The 27,792-nt window shown below is 37.8% G+C and overlaps 2 protein-coding genes across 2 annotated transcripts in view; one reads left to right on the top strand and one right to left on the bottom strand.

The window, feature by feature from the left end:
* si:dkey-11f4.7 (piezo-type mechanosensitive ion channel component 2) overlaps positions 1-602 on the bottom strand; it is a 37,826-nt gene extending 37,224 nt beyond the window's left edge. The window contains exon 1 of the mRNA XM_055049501.1: positions 39-602. The gene's annotated coding sequence lies outside the window, so the exon portion shown is untranslated. The remainder of the gene's footprint in view (positions 1-38) is intronic.
* On the top strand, positions 602-27,643 carry gnas (GNAS complex locus). Its single transcript, XM_055049502.1, has 12 exons — positions 602-2,104; positions 7,923-7,995; positions 12,518-12,572; positions 12,695-12,814; positions 17,220-17,317; positions 22,291-22,345; positions 22,678-22,751; positions 22,899-22,957; positions 23,049-23,169; positions 23,717-23,847; positions 24,559-24,626; positions 25,290-27,643. The coding sequence occupies exons 1-12, from the start codon at positions 1,966-1,968 to the stop codon at positions 25,434-25,436; spliced, it is 1,140 nt and encodes a 379-aa protein (XP_054905477.1). The 5' UTR covers positions 602-1,965; the 3' UTR covers positions 25,437-27,643.
* Positions 27,644-27,792: the final 149 nt, after the last annotated feature.

The raw sequence follows: 27,792 nt of genomic DNA, 5'->3' as shown, positions 1-27,792 counted from the left end.
TCCCAGTTTATTCCTGTAAGATCGCAACATTTAATTACCCGCCGTTTGGATGTAAACCCGCTCCAGGCCGCTGACCCCTGGTCAGCAGGGATCCCACCCTGTCACGGTCCCGTTTCTTCGAAGAGGGCGCCGTTTTCTGCGCACGGCGGTGCCGCTGACGCAGCTCCGCGCCTCGGCCATGTGACGGAGCGCAGCGGCCTCTCCTCTCCTCTCCTCTCCGCCTCTCTCTCGGTCCTTCCTTCCCAGGGTTCAATGAGCGCCGCGTGGCCCCACCCCGCGTCTCTTCAACGCCGTCTGCCTCTCTCAGTGTAGCCTGCTATTCTCGGAGAAAGAGAAAGGGAGAAAATAATAACAACAACCCCCCCACCAACACCCCCGCCCCCAAGACTCCCTTCCTGGGACCGTGTTTCACCTTCCTCGTCCAGCGCGCCCCCCCCCGGAGAGGAGCGGCCTTTCACGGTGGGAATGTGCTGCTACCACAGACCCGCGTCCTATTTTTTCTGAATGTAAATGCACATGTAAGAGTGTCAAGCCTGTGGTGTGTTTACCCTCCTCGGATCCAGGGGGGGTTGGGAGGGGGGAAGCAGATCTGTAAATATCTGTTTGTGTGACGGTCTGTAGGTGTGTAAACATTTAGAGGCGGTGTAAAAACTGAAGCCTGACAGCGGGGGTCGACTTTTACATTTTTATTTTTATTATTATTATTTTTTCTTCACCTGCAAGAAACGTGGATACATTTCGAAGGATTCTCGGATCTTGGTCACGTTTTCCTCTTTCATGTCTTTAACCCGCCCTTTTTTTTTTTTTTTTTTTTTTTGTATTTTTTATTTTTATTTTTTTCCGAACTCGGGCTTTTTATCTCACTGGGGGATTCATCTGGGATCTCAAAAAATAAACAGTATATCGGTGCGCAGTTTTAGAGGCTCGGTGGTGATGTGAAGGATTGATAACACATTTCTGCAACAAAAGAGAGGGAGAGAGAGAAAGAGAGAGAGAGAGAGCAACAGAGGGAGAGAGAGAGAAGGCCCTTTGGAGGAGAAAATACAGCAAGGAACAGCCATCACAAATAAGGAGGACAAATTGGGGGTCTCGTTTCGGAGTTGGAGGTGGCGACGGACAGGCAAGCGCGGCGAGCTTGGAGCTCCATTTGATGCGGAGAAGGAGCCGGATGACGACGGAAGGAAGAAGAATATCATGCATGTAGCTCGTCCGGGTTTATACATATTATTTCCCTTCCTGCTGATCTCCTAGGTGGGTACCCGACCAAAGACAGCCGTCGGGGGAGCGAGGAAAATCCACACACACACACCAAAAAAAAGTGTTACACGTTTGGACATGTTTCTCGTCAAAGACGACGCGGAGAAGAGCAGCGCCTCAGGCCGGCCGAGCCCGTCGGACGCGCCGAGTTCGGCTCCTTGTCGCGGGCAGCAGTGAGACGCGAGACCCCGGCTTTCGGAGATGCAAATGAGGCTTTTCTCGCTGCCTCCTTTCGAGGTGAAATCTCGCCTTTTGGCGTCGTAGCGGACGCTGTGGATTATAATTGCCCACCGATACTTGTCGAGTGGGGTGGGGGGAGTTAATGAGAAGAAAAACAAACACTAAAGTGAATGTAAGGAAGGGGGGAGAGAAGAAAAAAAAAAGGGATTGAAAGCTAACTGAGAAGGCGGCCTCCGTGTCGTCAGCAGCAGTATCCTGCCCTTTTTCTGACAGCAAAATACGCTTTATGCACACATTACCCACCCAGAGTTAAACTACGGACAGTTTTCCAAACTATAGCTGTGTAAATGTGTGTCGCGTTGTTGCCAAGTCCGAGGGTCAAGCGAGGGACCTAGACAATTTTTTACATATTTATTTTCGTTTCTACATACTCCCCCTCCGTCCCTCCCTCCACTTCTACTTCTTCTACTCCTCTTCCTCCTCCCCTGGACCCCCATTTTTTTCAGTTTTTTTTTTTCTTGCGGGAAGATGGGTTGTTTGGGCAACAGTAAGACCGAAGACCAGAGAAATGAGGAGAAGGCACAAAGAGAAGCAAACAAAAAGATTGAGAAGCAGCTCCAAAAGGACAAGCAGATCTACAGAGCAACACACAGACTACTACTTTTAGGTGAGTTTGACTGACACCTTTTTTTGTTTTTTGTTTTTATCCCTGTTTATCAGCTCTACAGATATTTGCTTTGCCATTTATTATTTAATCCATTGCCTTTTCAAATCAGAACCAACTTTATCTGCAAAGATGGGCACAAACAAGAAATTTGACTTTGGTCTCACACTCGCAGCCTTCAGCTGTAAACTTTTAACTTTTTAAGCCTTTTTGCCGCAATATTGCGTTGCATATTTGTGCCCCGACATGTTTTAGATGTAGGGGCACATCTAAAATTTTGGATCTATACATAGACCCACCAGTTTTTCCATCAAGTCCTTTTATCCACCAGTTTTTATCCATCATGTCATCACCTGTCCCCCCATGTTTTTCATTCATTCATCCAGCCATCTACTTTTCTGTTTCTTTATCATCCATTCTTCCTTTTGTCTACCCATCCATCTAAATGCCTGTCATTTATCCATCAAAAGAAACAAGATATTGGGAAAACATTACATTTCAAAATCAATAGTACTTCACTGATATCAGTTAAGTACCAACTTCCCTCCAACATCTAGTTTTTCTTCTGCCAGGATCTTCTGCTCTTTGTGATTAGAATCTGAATGTCCATCCAATTTGCCAAATTTGTATTTGGAAAGTTGAGTTTTGATTCATGGCACTTGAAGTGTCATAGCTTACCATTTATTGTATCCAAGTCGTCCTCTGCATCCCAAAGCTTGGTATTGATATTCCTTCCCTACTGCTTGCCTGTAGTTTTCACCTTTAGAGTCTGATCCCTGCAAAAACAGCCACTGTAAATTTGGAGCAAACATTTTTCATGTATGCTTTAAGAATAGACTGAAAGGAGCTGTGAACTCCAGCCGAGTCTGGAGTTCACAAAGATTTGTAAACGTTCTGGGACCCTGCAGGTGTTGTCCCGCCGAAAATTGTTTTATGCAAGTCTGGACTTTACAAAACTACTGGGATGAACCAATTAGCTGATAAATGTAAAATGCTCCCACATTTTACAAGTCCACACTGAAACATTATCAGACAGAAACTCTATATTTAGTCAGATTTCTATAAACACATGCAATCTATAATTTCAATAAAGATAAAGTGTCATCCATGCAATGTCATCATAAAATAGTTTTTGGCCACAGGATATCCAGTTCATCACTTTTGTACAGACATAATGTACTTGATGGTCAGTTGAGTCCAATTTTACCCCATTAATCTGTTGCACATCCTCTATATTGCAGCTGAATCCAGTTAATATGTTTCTTGCATTAAGCTTCACATGTTGCAAATCGTAACATTTTGCAACATTGTTTTGATACAGAGAATATTTATTGCTTTTATGCCAAGCTGGTGCTTCCACAAAGAGCAAACTGGAAGTAAGAATAAGCATGTCCAGAATGTTGTCCAGCGAAAAAGACGGTTTTGAATGGAAAAAGTTGAAAAGGTTCTCATTTGTGATGTGTACTGAGCATAAACACTTATTTTATTTTTTGGTGTTTTTGCACGGTGAATTGACAAACTGCCCAAACTACCTCACATTAGTGATTATTATAGCTTGTAAATTTTGACAGATTTCTGGATGTGTCATAAAACCTTTCATGTTGCATTCATGTCTGCACTGGTTTTCCTAGCAAACCAGTTCCATATGATCTTTTGTAACCCAGTTTCAGTTTTTCCTGAAATACATCCTGTGTTCTCAAATGCGCTCACACAGCTTTTAATGAGACATGTTTGTTAAGAATTACTGCAAGTTATTTACCAATAACTTACTACAAGCATTTATATTTAGTAAAAATATTAAAGTCTTTAAATTCCACAATATTTGACTGAATGCACTGTTTGTTAGTATTATCCCCTTCATCGATATTATATAACATTTAATTGCTGTTTTGTGTTACGAAGAACTTACTCTTGCAAAAAAAAGACAAGGTTTTAATGCAAAGGTAACAAATCTGCTATGCTTTTGTCTACTTTAATAAATTAATGATCTCGCACTATTCCTGAAAACTTGATTTCAAATATAGTTAGTTCCCTCTGAATTTTCATATATTTTCTTGATCATGTCCTCTTTTCACTGTACAGAAATCATACTTTATACCTTTAATTGTGCTAAATTATGAAACAACTTGAGTTTAACCCAATCATAAACCTTAATTTCTAGAACATCTTTTGATTTAACCCCACAGCAATAATGTTTTTCACCTGCAAAGAAAAATAACTTGTGGTTCACTGGAGACTTCACCCTTATCAATAATATTGAATTGAAAAGGTTTGGGTCCCAACACTAAGCCTTGTAGGACTCCATATTGAATTGTGTTTATTAACCCATGTTTAGTGCCTATAATCCAATCAGCCAATCATTTAGTTTTATGCAACTTTTTAAAAATCGTTCAAAAAAGTTATTGAAAATCCAGGCTGAAAATGCCTAATTCTTTTTTATTTTATTTTCTTTTTTTTATAACATGTAAAGCTCCTTTAAAAAAAAAAAAAAAAAAAAGGAATGGCATGGCATGGGTCTATAATTGTCAAAATGATGCTTAACTCAATTATTAAAGAACAGAAGAAACCCTAATCCTTTCTGGAAAAAGCAAGAAAGGCATTTGTTGCTTTGAAGTATTTAATCGTCACGAGAATAACTAAAATGTGTAGCTGAATTCATGCAACTATTAATTTTTGAGATAGCGTTTAATCTTAAATGGAAGAAAAATACAAGGGGGGAAAATGTGTCATATTTTGTTTCAAATAATGGGGGAAAAAACTCCATGTGTTCTGACGCTTCACGTTTGGGAGAAATAAATTTATTAAATGTATTACTTGTTGACTCACATTCTATTAATCAGTATATTAAACACACACAAGTATGTTTAACAATTTAAAGGTCTGCTATTTTTGGAACAACTGTACTGTATGGGTTTTGTAATGCATGTGTGGTTGTTAGTGTTAGCAGTACATTCTAAATGCATTTATTTACATCACAGCAGATTTGTTTCAAGTGTATAGTTGCTGTCAAATTTTTATCCTTTAACAAACAGAATAGTATTATGCATTGACAGCTGATTATTTTTAATTGAGATGGTGGTTAACATAATTTCACTTTACATTGATATACCCAGAGAGAGGAGGAGTTTTGGGAAAATGAGACCCAGCCTTTCATTTATTGATCTCTTTCTCTTTTTGCGGTTGTTCTTCAGGCCTCATAGTTTTCACAGTTGAGACGCTGCTTCCTCCCTGCATGGCCTTCTGGGATGTTGTTTTAGGAAACATTGTCAACAGTGTGACTGCCATTGCATAAGGCCAAAAAGGCAGCACTGTGATGGGCTTTTTAGCCTGTTGCTCTCAGACTGAAGGCCTGTCAGCATGAAAACATGCTGCAATTGTGTTTTATTGTATTTTTAAGTAGTTTCTGATCCTAATTAAAGCAATTTCGTGTACTTTTTAGAGTTAATGTGTGCACTTTTTGTTACAGAATATTTAGATTTATTGGTTTAGAGTGGAAAAAAGGATTATTTTTAGCACTTAGGCCAAAAATCCCTCAGTAAAAGCTACCTCAGAAAGTCTAGAAAAGTCTAAAATCAGTTGTGGTGATTTTCCTAGTCAGAGTACATATGTGGAGAAAAATAGACTAAGAATTTTTTTTTTTTTTGGTTATTGAAATGAGAAATATTTGATTTTCTGAAAATAAATGTTTGTTTCCATGTAGGTGATGTCATTTAAATCTGACTTCCAACATAATTACTAATGTTTTCATAAAGCTCAGTTGCTTTATTAGAGGATTTCCAGAGCCCAAAAATAAGACTTCAGAAACCAAAAAAGGGCCATTTTTCTTTCAGATCGGGACTTAAACTGGATCCATGGTGTTTCAGCCAGGACCTGTTTGGATTCTTAAAAAAGCATAGACATTAGCGTTTTTTAATATCAGCTAATGAAAAAAGGCCTTTTCATAATTTTAGGAATGTACAATACATCTGAATTATATGTTTTCTCATCAAATACCCAGAATGTGGTTGGAAAGATTATTGAAATGTGAGTTTAGAATGCAAAGTATAGAATTTTGAAATAAGAAATGCCTAATAAATATAATTTGGCAGGTTATGGTTTTGGTTTTCTCCCTGGAAGGCATTGGGTAAAGATTGAGTTTGAAAGTTACACTGACCTAAATAGGTCAGTATGTAGCATCCAATTGTTATATGTTCATGTATGTGTGAGTTTTTACTTATTTTATAAAATTGATCATGTTGTGCAGATTGATTGTCTCTGCTCTTTCTAAATATCATAATGTCTGTTTCCAGTGAGAATGGATCACGTTTGACAAGCTTATGTTTTTCTCATGGAGGAAGTTGCGGCGACATTAGAACAGTGGGACAAGACCCAAAACAATGATGCGTGCCATTACAGTTGGTTCCCTTTTTTTCTTTTTATAGTAACTTCATGGCTTTATTAGCTTATCTTTTGTGCATATATAGATTTATATGTGGATTTGGCTTTACTGTGGTCCACAAAAACAGAGAATATAAGGGTCTCTAAAGTTACATGTAGTGCAGCTCTCAGTCTGTGTTGGTTTTTTTTCCCCTTCTGTTTAGTTAGTTTGGTTTTTAATTTGCTCATTCGTGAAGTCGTCAGTATCCAGGGACTGGCTAGAGCTGATTCAACCATTAGCAAGATTTTAATCCCTGTTTTTAAAGAGCATGTTTCATCTCAACATTTGCATGAAGAAATCCTTTATTGTCAACCTGTTATTTAATTTCAGTGAGTGTAATGAAGAAAGTTATGCCTACTTTGGTGCAACAAATCAAATCAGCAGCATTACATCCTGTTCCTGTTTGAACGTTGCATTTTTCCACCTAGCAGATCAAGGACTTATTGATAAGTCCACATTGGTCACATCGGGCAGAAATGATCGGGGAACCTGCCCATTACAACTACCACCGAGTCCCTAACTTGATTGGATTTCTGGAGCTACCTTTGCATGTCAACTATAACACATTACATGTACGAGAAGTATTTTATGTTATAATTTTAGTCTAACAAGTGTTTAATAGCACTTTGAGCAGCATCAGTTCTATTTTGCTGAAATATACAAAATTAAGTGTTTCAGTCAATACAATTAGGAAAAATTGAATTAAATCATTGTATTTTTGTTGATGTGAGTTTCGTTCTGACAGCAGACAGTGAGTAGGGACTTGCCGACGCACAGTCAACGTCCCAGCAGGACCACGTAGCATTAATTTGAGTTTGTTGTCAAACAGACGCTGAACACCGAAGCCAAAACTCACTCCAGCAAGAGTTTGACTTATCTGTAAGACTCATGTAGTGACAGGAATACTTTTTTATATTATCAATAATTTAAGTGTTCACTGTGGGCATTCACCATCTTTAGTATATGCTGAAATATACTTTTAGCAGATCAGTGGTTCAGGATTTTGAGAATTTTGGATTTTGGGTTTCCCAGTGTCCAGCCTGGCCAGTTGCCTTCCAATGCAATTCTACTGGATTCTCATCAACCTTCAGTGGTTCGCTCTTGGGATTAGTCTAGTTTTTCTTTTCTGCTATGTTTGCATACCATTTTGTGACTCCCAGTTATTTTTTTTTGAAAAGTCCAAAGTCATGATTCAGTCAGAGCACAAAAATATTTGAATATGTGGACTTAAGGCAGGACTTGTCCCAACTCTTACACAAAACCAAAAAGTTGACGGTGCATTTTCCTTTACTAAAATGAAAAGCTTAAACAATTCAAACATCTGAGCTGATCTTTAGAAAGGGGCTTTTCAGATTTATAGGGTTTTTTGGTATGTTTTTAAAACCTACCTTTCTTTTTCCTCAGGAGCTGGCGAGTCAGGAAAGAGCACCATCGTGAAACAGATGAGGATCCTACATGTCAACGGCTTCAATGCAGAGTGAGTATGATTCACAAACGAGCCGTATCGGCTTTTCACTTAAGATCACGGTGCATCGAGATGTCAGGGCTGAATCTCCTCTCTTTTTGTTCAAAATCACAAAGCATCCTAAACATAAATAAATAAATTTGATTTATATATATTTAAACTATCAACTTTTTTAGTATTTTTGAGTAACAAGAAAACGCTAACATTATATACCTTGGTAAACTCTGAGGTACCTTCTCCTATAGTACAGAAAATATCCACTCAAATTAACTTGAGTGTTTTTATTGTTGTCCATAGGTTTTCATATGTTGTTGGAAGTTTGAGGTCATACTACAGCATCACGATTAAATCTAACTCTGCACTTTGACTGGACCAATTGTGATTCTTTTTAGCCTTAAACTTAACGGTGGCTAAGTTTAAGGACTGGTGCCTGGGAATTTCTGCTAAACAAAATTCATACTGTCGTTTCCTTTGGGGGAAATTTTGGACTATTCTTCCAGGAGAATATTTGGGAGGTCAGACACTGATGCTGGATGACGAGCCCTGACTAATTGTATTGCCAGTTTTTAGAGCTGATGCTGTGATGACTCTGGTTGGATTGGTTCATGTTTAGTTGCAATGACTGCTGATTAACTTGTGTTTTACCACATGAGTTGTAACCCAGGTCGGAGAAACCCTGTGGGAAGTCTGACGAATTGATCGTACAATGTGATCTTTCATTTTCTGTAAAGTTCTGGAAACAAACCAATAGTCACTTTTTTTCTTTTCTTTTTTTTTTCCACGGCTCTCCAGAAAGCTGTTCTCTTCCTGTTTTTGTTTGTTTCTAGACCACATTCTTGAGTCTTGCTTATTTTAGTGAGCTAAAAAGGAATTTGTGTGTGAGTTATTGTGTGTCATTGACTAAGCGTGGTCTGGTCTGGTGGTGGTTATGTAGTGGACTGGACAGAAGCATCTTTGCAAGGTTGACTAGAAAATCAGCACCTTAGGCAGACCAGAGCATATGACCCAGTGTGTGACTCCACAACACTGAACAGTGTTTGTGTGTGCATAATACTGTTTTTATACAAAGAGTACATATCTGTCCACGTCCTGCGTAGGGATGGCCGTGTCTGTCCGGCAAACTTGACTACACCGTAAATTGGACAGCAGACATTAGCTAACTCTCCCTGCATTCAATAAGCTGGAGTACCTCCATCTAAGTTTGTGTGGCATTAAATAACTTTTGTCAGTGAAGATCTGTTGAGACCAAAACAGCAGACCGGTTGCTAGTGGGGGTTCACATGACAGGCATAGTAATGCGTCTTAATTTCCACATATCCTCCAGCACGATGTAAATATGCTGATTTAGGACCTCAGATGTTCATCGCAGTGCCGGCGATGAAAGATTTGAGGTGAATAGAAGAAGTGTTGTGGTGAAGTCGGAGTAATTAGCTTGTCACCGGAAGATTGCTGGTATCTGCTGTTGGTCAGATTTGGGAGAATGAATGAAACACCCTCTTAGATCTCCATGTGCCTTTTAACTGTGGTGACTGCACTGTTTTGGCCAAGGCATTCACCACTGGAGCTTTCAAGTGGTCAAAACAAAGAAATAAAACTGTGAAACTTTTTTGGCTGAAAAAAAAAAAAACTCTTTTGAACCCAAAAGCTGACTGTGAAGAATACAATTCATGCCCCAAAAGATTAAAATAAAAATTAAGAGAAGATGTACTCTTCAAAGTCCAGCCTTTGAGGTTTTTTTTTTTTCTCACATTGTTGAATTGGAGGTTTTTGTTTCAGTCGAATTTCACACTCGCAGTATTGTGCAAGTTTACTCCAAGCAAATGCTTGTTCAAATTCTGATCTCATAAGTTAGAACCAAACTAATTCACAACTTAAAATGTATTAAATCATGGACTAGATTGTTTTTTTTATTATTATTATTTTTGGATGAAAGAAAGCTTAAGTCATAGAATCATTTTCCAAAAACATTTTGATACCTGTTAACATAAATCTGATTTTTTTAAAAAAGAAGTTTTGTTCTTTTCACACAAAGAAACATAATTTAATTCACATGAATTGTTAAAAAGTTGACCACATTTAGATTGTTTCTGCCTCGATCACATAAAACGAAATGAGTCTCAAATGTCACCTGAGACAATTAGAAAAATATAAATGTGTAAAATACCAAAAAGAAAGCTGTGGAAATGCTGATTTATTCCATCAGCAAATACAATAATGGGACCCTGGCGCAATATATACGCAAATACTAAAAGTTTTAACAAGGGGAGCCTTTAACTCCACATGCTCAAAACACAGCAGTCGCCACGAAAATGACTATTTTCTACAGTTTTTAAACTTTCTCTTAAGTTTCTCAGATTGTAGAGATAATTGCTAAATATAACTCTGTTAATTTATGGCAGATGAAGCTTCAAGTAACTTCTGGGATCAAAAAGATTCTGGCAAAAATTCTCCTACTCCCAAAGTGCTTTGAAACACTTGAAATACCCGGGAACAACTTTATTAGTGGACAGATACATTCAACTTCTGGCCTTTATAAATGTATTTAGAAATTGGTGTTTTGTATGGTAGTCTTCCTTGGTTGTGTTTTGTACTGCTCTACTGTTGTGAATACATATAATTTTATTTCTTTTCCTTTAGATTTGTAACATTTTCCTTTGACTGTTGAGTTTTCGAGTTTGGCTGAAAAGGTCTGTGATTGGGTCAAATCTTAGCTGTTTGAATGAAATGTCGACAGAAGTTGTCAACGTTTCACAAACAAACATCTTTTCATAAGTATTCTTGACTGAAATTGTGATACTTTGATGTGATACGAAAACTAAATAGTTTTCCACATAGTAGCTGACATAAACTCATATAAGAAGAATGTGGGGGATTTGCTGCTGCAGCTGATCGGATAGATAATGTTACAGATGAATCCCAACACAGAACAAACCTAAAACATCTTTAAAAAAAAAATAAACAAGAAGCAGAGACACAGAGGCGAAGAGCTTGACACTCAGCACTGCACAGTGAGCACGCACACACGCACACACACACACACACACACACACACAATCATGTGATTTATAATGACTATCAGGTTGAAAATGTAAACAAGGCCTTCTCAATCTCCCTTCTAACCCGATAAACCGTCCTGCGTTCCCTCCTTCACTGTTTCCCCATATCGGCGCACAGTGACCTCACAGGTGGCTTGTCTTAGAAAATGAAAATCATCTTCATTTTTTTTTGTCCCTCATTAAACTGATGCCAGAAGAACTGGGGACAAAATATTGAATGTCTGGTATGTGGGAGTGACCGACGCTGTGAAAAAGTAGAGTAGTAGTCATTACAGGGTCAGTTTAGGTTTTTTCCATCTAGATTTCTTTTGTTGTTGTTTTTTTTATTTATGGAGCATCGCCAATAAAGAATGAGCGAACTGGGCCTTATATATAATCCCTTCTTTTAGATTAAAATCAAAGTAATTGTTCTAGTGGTACACATTCATCACGCATTTTAGTTTCACTGGTTTTTGCATATTTTTTTTCTCATTGTCCTTTTTTATGTTCATGTTGATTCTGCACATAAATCTGACATTAACAGTAAAAATAGTAGCACCAAAGATGAGTGAGAAAAGTATGCAGCGTTCGCCCCTTTTCACTGACGTGGAGCCATCATAAACACAATGCCCTGTTGTCTTGGCAGGCTCAAGGTGAAAGACGGACAAACTGGCTCCTTCGTTGCCTTTATTAGAAACATTTCTATCACAGAGAGTCCCAAATGTCTTGTACACACAGCTATCATTCACATTGCACAGACATAATTTCTGCACCACGCGTGGCGATGGAGGTCTGTTTACCCTTCCAGATCAAAAACAAATTCTTTTGCGATGCGATGAAGTGAGCCTTGTCAGCTCCTTTTGCTGCACTTTTCATACATGTCGCTGAAATTCGCCAGATCATAGCACAAGAGAAAAGACTTGAGTTAGTTTTCCAATCAATGTTTTACCTCAATAATTTTGCGTTTGGGATTTTTCTGTTGAGAACAAAAAATGGTGAAAATATTGACATATCAAGTGAATTGCTTGCAAATTTATTCTACATACGTTTTCATGTTGCAACTAAGTAAAAACTGTTCTAAAACAAACAACACTGGTACAACAAGCTGATGTTAGTTGAGCTGTCTGCTCAGGTTATCAGCCTGTAATGAGGTAATTCACTTTCTTTTGTTTTTTTATATTTGATTTAACGTGAAACTTTCAGATTTCCTAACTTTTGTTACTTTTGAATGCCAGACTCATTATGGACCAATTGAGAGTCTTAGTTTTAAAATATAATGACTTGCTTTATTTCATATTGTCATCTTTCTTAAAAAAAATAATAGCAAACAAGTTTTTTTTTTTTCTTTCTTTTGCCAAAAGTGATTTTGGCAACAAAAGAAGAACAAAAAATCACTTTTAGCAAAAACAATGACTTTTATTATTTTAGGAAAGTTATGAAACTTCTAATTGCTTTTGTCACACAATTTCTAATATAAATGTCTGTTTTGTTTGTTTCAGAGAAAAGAAGCAGAAAATTCAGGACATCAAGAACAATATTAAGGAGGCTATTGAGGTAAGTGACTCGTTGAACAACTTTTCTGTCCGTCTTCTCTTCAGCATTTAAAAGTCTTGTTATAATCTGATGATTTGTTTTGATTTTGTGTTTTTCATTCTGAACTTGTGTGCTTGTGACAGACCATAGTAACAGCCATGAGCACACTCACACCACCAGTGCAGCTGGCCTGTCCGGAGAACCAGTCCAGGATCGAATATGTTCTCAACCTCGTCAACCAGAAAGACTTTGACTTTCCAATGGTGAGATGCACAATAACATTTGCTCCTACTACCGGGATACTAATGTCTTTCATTTATCTCCCTCCTGTGTCGGCTGTGTTGATATTGAAACATGTTTTTCATGGTAGCAGGGCCGTCGCTTATATGCTGGATTCACTCGTTAGAGAAATATTGGATTACTGAGCTTCTATCACATAGTGCTGTCCTCCGTCTTCACACCTGGATCGAATGAATGTCTCCTTACTGCGTGATTGATGATGTGGAAATTCAGTCCATGTTTTGGAATTAACTGAGGCAACCCTAGAATAACATTTTTTTTTTAAATTTTCATTGCATTTATGTTAGCGGTTCTTATTGTTAGCTTTTTAGTGCTGCAGTGTTGTGATAAAAAAAAAAGATAAATATATATAAATTCTGCAGCTTCAGTTGTTGTGCAGCTGATCAATTCACCTACAAACTTCTGTTTGTTGAAGCTGTGTTTGTGTTTAAGTCCCCGTTCCCCAGCTGACAGTCCCATAGCCCAAGTATCGAGTCAGTCGCTGCCCCCTGAGGTCGACCCCACGGGTACTGTCTGTGTGGGCTCAGTGTTCCCAGTGGGATTTTGCCATTAACTAATTATGCAGCCTTAAGGCCTCACTTGAGTCACCTTTGGGGCCAAACCTAATTCAATATGCAATCTCACCTCTCAGTGAAACAGGAGTGTTTGTGTTACAACCACTGGAGAGATGTGTGTGCAAACCTTTTTGTTGTCAAACCTGAAGTTTTATAGTGTCAGAGCGCTGCAGCGCGTTTGTTACTTGGAATTTGTTTGCCACCTGTCAGCAGACGAGCCTTGTTGCTTTCATCCCCGTCTCGTTTATTGTTGTTTAGTTTTTTGTATAGAATTAATACTTTCAAGGGCTCATAAGATATTTTAATTTAATATAACAGTCCACTTGAAATAGGTGCAAAGAGGATAGTAGAGTTTCCTCTTCATCTTTTGGGCTACATGCATGTTCTGATCTTGACTATCGGAACATAAGACGCCCTCGTGTTTTTATGTATTCATTCTGTTCTGTAATTTAACCACAGACCTTGAGTGAATGTACAACTTTGTTTTATTTTGGTTAAAAAGAAAACATTGTGTACGATATTACCCTGCAGGATTGGACTGAAGCAGGGCTTCATAAAATTAGGAAACTGTCTGCATGTTTTGTTTCTGCTGAATGCAGCATTAACAGTATTGTGATTAAATCACATTCTCTTGCCAGTTTTGTTTATCCCCATCATCATAGTGTCCAAACTTTTCTCCAGGATCTTTAGCATCTCAGCCACTAAAATCTACATCAGACCCTGAAAGTTTCCGCAAGTTTGCGGAAACTTTCTCCACAAATGTTTTATTGGTGAATTGCAATTGTTGAAATTCAAAGTGATTATGCTGCCACACACTGAAGCTGAAGCTCATCTGTTCACATTTGTTACAGTCGACAAATTAAGAAAACATGAAACTGTGATATGTTTTATTCTAACAGCCTTTTTCGGTTAATTTTACAGCAATTGAATAAGATTTCATTCTTTAAATAGGCCATTCCAAATCTTATATTTTGTTTTTCTCTTTTTTTTTTTTTTTGTTTAGTTTTGTTGGGGTTTTTCAGCCATTAAGACACGGACTTACCACCGTAGTTTGGATAATTGTCTTGCTGCAAAACCCTATTGCATTTGCTTGTCGAGATTGTTAACCCTACTTCATGTTGCCAGAGAGATCCTTTGGGATTTCTTGACTCTAAATCTCCTTAAAGCTGCTGAAGGTTAAACATTTTGTCATTCATGTTCTTCCTTTGAGTTTTTGTGCTGCGGTTTCCGAAATTGTCATCCCAGTAAATCATTTTCAAGTCAAAACTATGTTCACCAGACATAATGATTTATGATCTTCATCGACATGAAGGCATTGAGTTCTTGCGCTGATACTGGGTGATATACAGCTGATAGGCCAATTGTGTTTTTTTTCTGTTTACCCACAAAATGCCCTCCACTTCCCCATCTGTTGCTGCTACACTAAGCAGTTGGGAGGCAATCATTTATTGCCGTTCATCATCAGTTGTCATTTGGCATTACTTCTTTGGTTGGTTGACTTGTTTTTGACAAGCGCTGCATAGTTTCCAAATTACAAAACAGGATGGCGAAAGTGTGTTTTGCATCTCACTGGAATTCATATTGAGGATTGTGTGTGGGCGCACTGAGAGAGTCGTATGTGTGTGCAACATGATCCCATTGAGTTACTTATTGTCATAGTTCAATAGTGCAGGTAAAGGGGGAAATGTTTGAATTTTTGGAGCTTCAGCTTAGATTGGTCGGATCATAAGAGCTGGGATTACGTGGCAGCGTGGTTCCATCAGATTACATGTCTACAATTAAAACGTTTTGTACAGAAACAAGAAGTTTCTGTACATTACAGGGCAGTTTAGATGCGGTCGCTAATGGGGTTATGAGAGCAACATGTCTACTGATGCATTCACTTTATTTGTAAATCTGAGATGATTCAACCTTGAACCAGATTGCTGAACAACAGAAAGAGCTTTAAATAACTTGGACAGACATGAAGTCCCTTTGTTTTCTGTTGTCCTTTGATTGCTTTTTTATCTGATTACTGACAGAGTGATGCATGGATCATCTGCTTGTCACATTATACAAAATATTTATGATGAGAAGCACCATCATAATGGAATTCACAGTTTTTATTTTCATTTATTGACATTTTTATTCTTTTTTTTTCAATCTAGGATTTCACAAAATTAGTAAGATTTGGAATTTGCTATGTTTTTGTTGAATATTTCAATATTCTGGCTCCAGCAGATTCAGTACTAACAGGCTAAATATACAGTTTTATATTCTGTACCATAGTAGTATATTACTATTGCACCAATTGATATGTTAAATGATGATATATTCTCAATAAATTTGTGTCACTGTGGCGTGTAATAGAAATACTTTTTTTGACTTTTTCTTATTTAATCTATCATGTAAAGAACAAAAACAGTAAGTAGACTGCAATTTCTGTGAATTATTTTGTTGTAGAACACTAAAAGTGCATTATTGCACAAAAGACACAATGTTTTTTTTTTTTTTTACATGTTAGTATTACATACATTAGGAGCTAAAGCAGCCATCAGCATTGTGGAGCCTGAAATCCTTCACAAAGTCCTGGAAAATTTCGATTCAAAATCAGTTTAAATCAACCACGAAGTTTGTTTCTGAGAGCTTAGTAGCACAATGTTACAAATTGTAAAAAGCAATGTTTAAAAGTGCTTTTTTTTTCTTCACAAAGAAAATAAATGCTGAAGGAGAAGACAGAAAGTGCTAGTAATTTTCTGGATAAATGATGTCCGGCCTTCTTGTAATATTTTTCCGACTCTACTTGCAAGACAAAATTCTGCGCTGCATTCATTCGGGTTTGACTTCACTGGAAGAAAAGCTGATTTGTTGATCTGGCTGAAAGGAGGGACTTTAACTTAATTTCTGACTTTGATCAACAAGACCTCAATCATCCTTGCTCAAACATGTCAGTTGGTGTAAAAAGGCAAGTGAGTAAGCAGGACTTAGGATTTCAGATTGGAAATTGTAAAAGACAAAAACAAATTTTGTGACAATTCAGGCAGTTTATGAAACTCAAAATAAAATGTCTGTAGTTATGTTTATTCTATGGGTTGAATTATTACTGAAAGGTTAATTAATTTAAGAAACTCAAACACAAACTGAAACATATTGTAAATCTTAATATTTCCAATCGTGATGATTTTCCGCTCACAGCTGACGAAAATAAAACACTTAACATAGCATTATCAAATCAGACCAATAAAAAAACTTAATGAAAAGTATGTTCAGTACCTACTCAAAGGGTTTTTTTTGTTTTTCAAAAAGTACTTTTAATCTGAAAAGCCAGCGTCGTCAGAATGCGCATTCTGTTTTTAATCGATATGTGTAAGTGGTGCCAGTTTGTCAGTAACTCTGAGAGATGTGAGGTGTTTCTTTTATTTACTTTGTTCCCCCTTCACCACTATTTACCTTCACAAGCACATACAGGGGCGTCGCCCAGGCACAACGTACATTGCATGTGGTGTCAACAAAGACGCTGCGTACCCACTGATCTCAGTCACACGTCATGGACAACAGACAACCTTGTCGCCTTTTCTGTCTCCTTTCATATCTGTCAAATTGTACCATAACACAACGACCTAAAACAGGAAGCGTTTCTGTCCGACGTGAGCCATTGATTAATCACGCAGATCAAGCCTGTTTGTTCACCTGCGTTAAACCAACATAAAAATATCCGACAGTTTTTTTTCCTTCTTCTTCTCCTTCTTTTTCATGAAGTAGTTCAAGGAAATCTGTTCATCAGAAACGGTGAAACCTTTTCTGACTCTCATCACATTTTGCTCTTCCCCCTCAGGAGTTTTACGATCACGCGAAGATGTTGTGGCAGGATGACGGCGTCCGGGCGTGCTTTGAGAGATCCAACGAGTATCAGCTAATCGACTGCGCGCAATAGTGAGTAACTTTGAACGACACAACTTTTAAGCCATCCAGTTATTTAAAATGCAATGAAGTGGCCCTCAAGTGCAGGGATTTAAAAGGAATAAATCAATATAGGTAAATTCAGAGTCATATTCTGCTGCTTGTCATTAAGAAAAATCTGTGGTTCTTTAAACTGATTCAGGATAAAGTTCCTGGAGATTATTAATAAAAAAACAAGAAAATATTTGTCTATATTTATTCATAAAAAAAAATGCTTGGTTGATTTACAGTTACTCTGAAATTTCAATCGTATGATTGAAATCCAACTTGACTAAATATCAGTTAAAAAATAAAAATATAGAAAATTTCCAAAAGGTTGTCAGTCTAAAAAAACCTGCTGCTCATGTTCACTTGGATTAAAAAAATAAATTTAGCTTCAAATGGAGCCAACTATAAAGGGTACCAGATTTAGGACATTATAATTATGGTTCATCCTTCACATTCGAGTTCATTTTCGACTTTCTAGCACTTCCTTCTTTCTACATTTGTAAATAAATACAGATGATAATTCATATAATACAAATTCCAATGTTTTTCTCGCTTATATAAATGTGTAGACATCCTTTTATCATCTCTCCCAAAATACAGAGGTGAAAATTCATACCTAATGTATGTTTACCATCGTTTGAAGTGGATTTTATTTCTGTTTCACAGAATTATACAGACACTCTGACAAAACATTAATGGTCAGGATTGGGTTTTTATGGAAAATGTTGGGTTTTTTTTCCTCACAAACTACTTAAACCAGTGGTGTCTTTTTCCACTTATCAAGCTCAGACATCTGGAATCTTTAAATGTTTCTATGATTCATCAGACATGCAGTAGTGAAAAGGTCAGGACTGAGAATTTTGTGAAATTTGAAGATGTGGTGAGGAGGAGGATGTTATTTTTATTGCTGTAGATATTATACTGAGACGAAGTTCATTTGGTTTACAATTATCTTCTAACCTTAGTCATTCAGCTCAGAACATCTGTATCCAAAAGAAGAAGAAAAGGGATTTATACGTGTTAAAATTCATTAATTAATTATTCAAAATGAACTTGTTTAAGCCCTGTTTTAAATCTTGTATTGCTAAAGCGAACACAAAGTGTTCATCTGGCAAGCAGCTATGAAATTGACACAGCAGTGGTAAAAAAAAATAATAAAGTGACTGGTTGAATATTTTTCTTAGATATTGAGATATTTAAGGTATTTTGTTTTTTATTCATATCAGATTCATCAACTCTGGGGCTTACCGTTCAAGCTTCCTGGATGATATTCATATTTTCCAAACACATAGACTCTTAATCCTGTCATCTGATCTTCAAATATCAACAACTGCCTGTAAACTATTAAACTATCTATTTTAACAGGCTGTTAATTCTTCTAACCGGGTTTCTAAAACATGTTTCTTCTTTTGGAAAAGCTACCAGCATCAACAGTTTCTGTTTAATCTTAACCCAAACCAGATAAGTTTTGACTGTAGAGACGAGTCTCGCCGCAGAGACCAGACTTTCTGTGCTGACTCACTTCTCAGATCCGTTACCGTAAAGAGAATAAAATGATCCGTTGAATGTGAGTGAGTCAAGTCCTGGCACAATTACTGTAGCTAAGACAGAGCTGCATTAATGGAGGTCTGAATTTCTATGCAATGTAGTGCGACTCCTTTATTTTCCCTGACATGGCATTTCATAAATTTCAGTGATTTTCTCTGATATCAATATGTTTTCTGAATTTTAAAAAAATTCCAGCTCGGAGTTCAAGCTCTAGAAACTTGATGCATCTTTGTTTTGTCTCCTTTGTTAATTTCAATGTCCTCTTCAGTTGTCAAAGAATAATTAGGCATAAAAATACATAAAGCGTACAGTATTTTATAACCCAGTTGTGAAAGATTCTGTAATTTATTGGCCCTCTCGATGTGCTTGACCCCAGTCGGATGTTTTGTTGAGACAGCTGTGACCCTGTTTTGCACCGTTAGCGGTCCGCTGTGTTTCTCCCAAGACCTCTTGATAAACCTGAATTAAATCTACGGCAAACATTCAGGCTTTTCTGAGCTTATTCGGTTTGTACACGACGGTTCCTGAAAGATCCGACCCTCCGGTGGCATCTAGAAGAAACCAAGGTTATTGTAGTTAACTCAAACTAACAAAATAACAAAAAGTGAAATTCAGAACAAATTTTTGTTGACTGAAATAAATAAAAATGTTAATGTATTAGCTATACCTTACAGGAATTGTACTGTACATTTATAAAATGAGCAAAAATACTGAAATTGTAGATAAAATACCCTTTGTTTACATGTTTATGAATCAACTTATTAGCCTTTTGAACTGTGTCATTACAACACAAAACAGTGCATCATTGTGAAGAGGAAGGAACATAACACACGGTTTCCAAAAATAAAGAAAAATACAAATCTGAAAAGTGCTTCAGGCATTTGCATTTGGCCTCCTTTACCCTGATACCCTGAATAAAGTCCTGGTCCACCACTCTCCTTCAAAAGTCGCCTGATAAGTAGTGTTTAGTTTAATCCCAGTATGTTTTGTGATGGTTTGAGGTTTATTAGAGAACAAACAGCATCATGAAGACTGAGGAACACCGCAGCCTGGTCAGGGAGGAAGTTGAGAAGAGGCTTAAAGCTACATTAGATTAAAAAACATTATTTGAAGTTTTCCACAAATAACTGGGGTCAATACTTCAGCAGGAAAATAACTCAAAGCACTCAGAGGAATACTGTGGATCAAAGCTTGTTTGTGGTGTAGTCAAAGTCCAAACCTAATTCCATTTGAAAGTCTGTGGCAAGACTTTGTAAATGTTTGCAGATACTTTTCAGGCCATTTGACTGAGCTTGAGTTATTTCACAAAGATAGTATGGAAAGAGCCCAGAAGATCCAGTCGGCTGAAAACAAAAGAACGCAATATTTTGATTTTTTTTTTTAAGGCAAAATGAGGCACCAACCCCCACTTATTACCATTAAAATGTGTTTTGATGTTCCCATCAACATCAAAATTCTGCAGTGATTTCATCTGAAAATCCGATTTAAACGCATCGAAGTGTGTTTAAATGGCCGATGTTTCTTTCTTTATTACTTTTCACATTCCTCTGTTTATAATACAAGAGTCCGGCATAAAGTTGGTCCTGAAATATGGCTGACCTCATTCAGAAATCACAAATATTCTATACATTTTTGCCGATGTTTTGTCGCTCACAACGTGGGGCATGGCGAGGCGAGGGGAAAACTTAGGCTCGAAGATGTGAAACTGTTTCGGCTGCTGACATTTCCTCTCAGCCGTTCAAATCGAATCAGATTTTACTGGTGTGTATTTTCCAAAGCCTCTTCCAGAAATGGGAGAGTGGCGGTGAAACGGCAGCAGTTTTTAGTGTTTGGGAGCAAGCATGGCTGAGACCGAGTCATCTACAGATAAGAGGATGTTTAGAGGAGGAGGAGGCGGTGGGACACCTCACTGCTCCGCTCAACACTACCAGCTTGTAGCACGAAGTCATTCATCTTCTGTCTGACATGTATTGGATTTACATGTTGTCCTCTGTTTACAAAAGAAAAAAAGACGGAAGAGCAAGAAAATATTCCAGTCCGGCGTTTTGTTCCCTCCCTCTTCTTTCTCACACGTCCAGCACAAAAACACAAACTGATCCTGATCCCAGCTCTTATTTTCCTTTTGCTCCTCCTCCATCTTCCATCTCTTCATTCGTCTGTCTGTCTTTTCTCTGGAGCAGCTCCAGCTGCACAAGATTGGGAGCTGATAGACTATTAATAGCTCCTGTAGTTGGGTCTCCATGGTTATGGCGCTGCAAGCCCGGGTGGCAGGGAGCTATTTTTGAAATGTGCTCCGTAATGTCAGTCAGACGCCACATTGCTTTCATCCTGCCTTTTTTTTCTTGCTGATCCAGATTTGGTAAATTAAAAAAAAAATTAAAAATCTAACTCTTTTTTTTTTTTTCATTTTTTGTTGCTTTTAAAATTAGCATGAATTTGGTTTTTTTGTTGATTATGGGGTTTTTTTTTCTAATTCCACCAAATCTCTGTGAAATTAGAACTACTGTCAGTTTTGTTTGCAGTGCTGTGCAAAACCACTCACACCCCTTGAACTTCTCCACGTCGTCAAATGACAACCACAAGCTGCTTCGCTTTTTATACGGACGATAAGAGATGGACCAACACAAAGCTGAGCTGCATTGCTTACCTTCACAAAAAATATCAAATAGATCCCCTAAAAGTATGGAAAAGTCTAATTTCTGATTTGTCATTAATAGGTATCTACCTTTAAGGTAGTAATGTCTACCTTAAAGGCTAGTTTGCTAGTTTTTGCATAAGAGAAAACACAAGTCATCAAAAAAAATTTTTTTTTTTTTCATCTTATATTTCCAGTTTGGTGGAATTATAGTATTAAAAAAGTACTTTCACTTTGTGAAATGGGAGAAATAAGCTAAAACATAAATTAAATTGCTTTAATTTAATTCAAGTTAGAATCAAAATCGGTAGTAGTAAATATGCAAAGTGGAGCTCTAGGTTTAGTATAAAAGGAACATTAAAGAGTTTAAGAAAAAAAATGCAATAATGAAATGGTTATCCAAAATTGCTGACTTAATCCAAGGAAGACATTACTGAAACTTGCATTAATGCAACTTAACAAAAAATTTTAAAAACCCAAACAAAAATCTCAAGGCACATCGGAGGGTTTAACTCGTATATGTAGTGCAGATGTATGCAAATATAAGGTGTATTTAAGTCAATTAAAGAATCTGAGTTGGGATCTCCAAATTTATCTACAACTAAATAAGTTCCCTCAAAGGATTTCTCCTCTAAGCCTTTGAGGGAACACTGTCGGGATACAGCCATTATTTTTAGTCCAACTGGAGCAGTTTCTAACCTCATCATTATGTATGTATTTTTGTGCCATAAATAAATATAATTTTCCTCACCCTGCTGTTCATGTTTCCTTCCAGCTTTCTAGACAAGATCGACATTGTGAAACAGAATGACTACACTCCAACAGATCAGGTGGGGTATTAACGCTTTTCTACATGCTGTTTCACATTTTAATAACAAAAATGTAGAGTTGCTGCCAAGCGACTGAAATCTGTCAGCGAGCTTATACGTATAGCTCCATTTTAAAACATATATTCTCAAGTTGAGGATCACCGATTTATTTACAGAAATGTATAATCACACCAGTCCAGTCATATGAGGAGTTGCACTCAATTAAATTGTCAAATTCGGCAACATTGTATCATTCGTAGAGGGAGCCCATGAAGCCATTGGCAGCAATAGCTCCTCTTGCAGCAAAGCCTTTTGAATATTTTGTGATTTGTTGTTTTGTTTTTCTCCCTCAGGATTTGCTTCGATGCAGAGTTTTGACTTCTGGGATCTTCGAAACAAGATTTCAAGTAGACAAAGTCAATTTCCAGTAAGTAAAAGTAACAAGAAGATCTAGATCTATATTTCTAGATGCTTTCTCACTGCATCACATCAAGATGAAAACACCAGTTTCTCCAGATGATGGCAGTGTTGCGTATGTTTTGAAGTCTCGATGCCTCTTGTCTGATCTTCACAGCATGTTCGATGTTGGAGGTCAGAGAGACGAGCGCAGGAAATGGATTCAGTGCTTTAATGGTAAGACATGTTCATTTCTCCTTCCCTTACTTTTTTATTTTATAGTGCATGTGTAAATCAACTTTTTTTTCTTTCTTTTTTTGGTCCACAGATGTGACGGCCATCATCTTTGTGGTGGCCAGTAGCAGTTACAACATGGTGATCAGAGAGGACAATCAGACCAATCGACTACAGGAGGCCCTCAACCTCTTCAAGAACATCTGGAACAACAGGTGATGGCGGCAGGAAGTTCACTTTTTCTTTCGCAAAAGAGGAACCACAACCTTAGTGAAATATTTCAGCTACATATTTATCTCCTAATCGCGAGACAGGAGAGCCAAGTTAGGTCCATGTTTTAAATTGGGGGGATTCTGAATGTTCCAACTTTTTTCTTTTTAACATTTCTTTCTCCAACATATCCAAGCATTTTCTTTAGTTGAATTGTGAAAAATGCAACAGTACAGATGGGAAAAGTTTGGCAAAGATTCATCCTTCTTACACTAAAGAGTCACTCAATGTATGACGAGAAATATTTGACTAGTGTTTTTGGCCTTTTAGTATCTTTCTCAAGAGCAATATTCAGGAACCAGTCAGTTGATTGTGAGCTGGATTTGAACCTTGCCATTAATACTGCAGACTTATTTGGAATATAATTAAAGGTATGCAGGAAATGTTGACCTGGGAAAAGCTTTACTTTTTCATCTGGAACAGCTCTGAGTTTTATAGCGGAGGTTGTGAAGGACTCTAGGCTTAACGCTCGGGTTTGTTTTGTTGTTGCAGGTGGCTGCGGACCATTTCTGTCATTTTGTTCCTAAATAAACAGGACCTGCTCGCAGAGAAAGTACTCGCAGGGAAATCTAAAATTGAGGAATACTTCCCTGAATTTGCTCGCTACACTACACCTGATGACGGTAGGGGGCCAGAAACAGACACCGACTTTGACTTCCTGCACAGTGACACCTGAACAAATAAATATAAAGAACTACACAAACCCTCTGACTTTTGTCTGTCAATATGTTTTATCTAAAACTCCTTAGATGGCCTTTTTTTTTTTTTATTAACCCAGTTCAAATTGACTAAAGAAATGCTTTGTTATTGCAGTTGAGCAATAAAATGTTTATATTCTTATTTTATGAATGATTGTATTTCTGATATTGTACAGATAAGACTTAGGTGGTTTAATAGAGAATCTACAGACTGCTCCTATTTATTTATCCAAGAACTGTCAGAATAACCAATAGATTAATCAATTGATTAGTAAAGTTATTTTAGTTGCAGGCTGAAAAAAACGTGAAAAAGCAAAGAGATATCATTTATCATAACCTGAATATTTGGAAGTTTAGAATTAAATCTTATGAATTTTGAATCAAATTGGTATGAAATCCTAAACCTTTGGTAAAATAGTTACGGCAGGATTAGGAATTTGACTCTGGAAAATATTTTGCGTGACAAACAGTCGAGAGCTCAGGAGTGTCCCAGTGACTGGGATGAAGTCTTCAAGTGACCTTGTGATTTCAACTCCTACTATAGCAAAACACTTGATGTGTTCGTTGCACATAATGAACACATTATGTACAATGTGTCAAAAGATGATGATCTGTGTTTTCTCTTTTGTCTGACAGCGACACCAGAACCTGGAGAAGATCCTCGTGTTACAAGAGCAAAGTACTTCATAAGAGATGAGTTCCTAGTAAGTCTTTCTTTTTTTTTCTTTTTTTTTTAGCTAACTGTATGGTATAGCAATCATATCTCCACAAACATAAATTCCGCTCTTGAAAAACATTTCCATTTGTAAAATGCTTCTTTAGGAAAAAAAAAGAGAAATTTGTACCACTAAACAGCAAACAGTAGCTGCACTTAATTGTATTTTTTGGTATTTATTTCTGCTCTCATTGAAAAAACAGTGGAGAAAATACAAAAGTGACATTAACTACAGCACAGGCAGTTTTTGGAATTTATTATGACGATGATGAATCAAAATTCTTATACAGGAGACGAACATGGTGTAGACATTTTTCTTGTTCGAAATAAATAACGATTTAATCTATGATGAGAAATTTATTACCGTAAACAATGAACGACACAAAACGATAAACGCCCACCGTTAAGCTGAACAATATTTAATTTTTTTTTTTCTATGAATGTCTAGTCAGATGAAGTCGCTTGCTGATGCATATAGTCTGGTGTGTGAAGGACAGCTCTCTTAATTTATTTCACTCCAGAGTTTTCTGATTTCTGTATCAGGCTCGTTCTTTTTTTTTTTTTTCTTTTTGGATGCATCTGCTTTATTTTGAATTTTGAAAATATGAAAGAGGTCGATGATTTTGTGTTGTTTTTCTCGCACCGCCTACAGAGGATCAGCACAGCGAGCGCGGACGGGAGGCACTACTGCTACCCCCACTTCACCTGCGCCGTCGACACGGAAAATATCCGCAGGGTCTTCAACGACTGTCGAGACATCATCCAGCGGATGCACCTGCGGCAGTACGAGCTGTTGTGATGGGAACGCCAAAAACACATCGTCTCCGTTTAAAAACAGGAAAGAAAAAAGAAAAGACGTTGAACACTGGGTCTCTGAACTCCCCTCTTCTACCGATGTGTGTTAGTGCCTGCTGCAGAAAATGAGGCCAAAGTACACACACACGCAAACACACACACACACACACACCTGTGCAGTAAACACACTATAAACCCAGAGCTTACCCCTGATGCAACGTCCCCATGTGATGTGGGATTTGATGAAGGGGCTTCAGGGGATGAACAGAGAAGTAAAATAAAGACTCAAACCTCCAGCTGCAGCCATATTCCAAGCTCCTCACCTATTTTTGTTGTTGTTGGGTTTTTTTAAAGTCTAGTATTGTCCCCTGTCACCCTCCTGAGAGCGGCCGAGTCTGGACAGCTTAGAGATTTTGTTACATCTGCGTCAACGAAAACCAAGAGAGTTATAAAGAGGGAAAAAAAAAAGGTCTGGAAAGAGAACTGTTGAAATACTGCAAATAGAGAATAAATGTGTCACCAATAGATCAGCAGAACACTGTATCTAACGAAATACATAAAAAAAGAAAACTAAATGGAATTTAAAAAACAAACAAACAAAAAAAAAACATTAAGAAAACACACACACAAGCACTGTGCTCAGGACTTAACTTGAACCGTGTAACACCAAACCCTCCCGTCGCTCACAGACATCTTGGGATCCGGCGCATCGGTCCTGCTTTCTGGACAGCAAGCCCTCAGAAAGGCGGCTGCTCCGTTCTGTCCTCAAGCCGCTGGGCTCTGTCGAGGTGCCAACTCCTTCATCCCAAGTGAGATTTTGAGTTTCAAACGGATCGACGAGAACAGACGCTCGGGGAAGAGGCGGGGGGAGGAGCTGTTGGTGAGACGATGCCAGGCTCGGGCCTCGCTGACTCTTTCGGAGCCGTTTCACCACCAGACTCTGCCTCGTCGGCAGCGGAGCCAAACTAAGGAGGACATGTTGAATTTAAAAGAGAGAGACAAAAGGAGAAACAAAAAAAATAATTGCCAACTTTTGTGGAATCAAAGAGGACGAGGCTGCATCCTCCAAACAGTACAGTACCGTATAAATTAACGAGAACTCTCATCCTGTTTTACTGTCTCCACAGCTGTTTTTGTCTGTGTAGACTTAGTGCCATTGTGCCCTGTGTGCTCATTCTTTATCTGTTTTGCCTACTCTCATCTTTTTTTTTTGTTTGTTTGTTTCTCACCCCTCTTTTGCTCCTCACCTCTTCCCATCTGCACCTTCCTCAAAGTGTTTTTGTATTAAGTGAAAACTGAAATGTTACAACCCAGAACTTTGGAAAAGGAAGACAGCAAACCCTCCAAACCTCCCTTTCTGTTTTTTTTTTTTCTATTCATGTGGTTAAACGCCCCGGCGCCTCCCTGCCATTCCTCTCCCATCATTCCTCCCGCTGACCTCCTGCTTCCTTGTACGTACGTCTTTACTGTACTGCTGAACTATTATTCTTGTACAGACTGTAAAATGTATTATTTTGTACAACTTTATTGAAGAAAAAAAAACACAAAAAAAAACAAGAATTAACTTTTAGAAGATCCCTGTGCCTTGATCACGACTGTACGTGTGTAATGAGCTAAAGTGGGTGTCATACTGCGCTGTATAGCTTGGCCAATCCTCCTCCTGACTCCTCACCATCCTCGCTTTTCTCTCTCCCTCGTCTTTCTTTAAAACCGCCCCGTTCTGTATCTTCCCCATCTTGCTCTCTCTGTCCTCGCTTTTCCTCCTCGGAGACGACAAAAAAAAACCATGTGTAGCTTTTGTAGTTTTTTTTGTTTTGTTTTTCCCCTCCTCCTCTTTCTCTCCTTCCCACCTCCTCACCCAGTTCTCCCGTTATGATTTAAATGTCTATTTTTGGATCCATATACCCCAAAAAGATAAATATATGAAATGTATATGGGTTTTAAAAAAAAAGTATTTTATTAGAATCAAATGAACCTTGACAAATTGTACACTTGATAGTGTGCGTATTGCTATAACTTAAATCCTTTCAACTGAAGTTGTGTTCGGGTTTCTTTTGTTTTTCTTCTATTGCAGAGAACGATTTCTTTTCTTTTCTTTTCTTTTCCCAAAGAATGCACTGGAGGTGACTGATACCCGTTTTACAATACTTAAATGATAAAAAAGAGAAAAAAATATGACAAAAATAAATCGGTTTAGTTTGTTTTTGCAAAGCAGAGGCAGCCTGTACAGTTATTGGTTAATCTGTGCCCTCGTCTTTGTTGAATGTACACGTTAAACCTGACTTCATTTTAAGGACAAAGAGCTCTAATGAATAAAATCCTAAGAAATATGGCCTGCAGCTGTACGCAGCTGCAGGCCA

The sequence above is a fragment of the Poeciliopsis prolifica genome, unplaced genomic scaffold, assembly GCF_027474105.1.
Source record: "Poeciliopsis prolifica strain line A6 unplaced genomic scaffold, Auburn_PproV2 SCAFFOLD029, whole genome shotgun sequence".
Classification (NCBI taxonomy): domain Eukaryota; kingdom Metazoa; phylum Chordata; class Actinopteri; order Cyprinodontiformes; family Poeciliidae; genus Poeciliopsis; species Poeciliopsis prolifica.
Note: the sequence above shows the minus strand (reverse complement) of the source record. Positions and strands in the feature narration are given on the sequence as shown.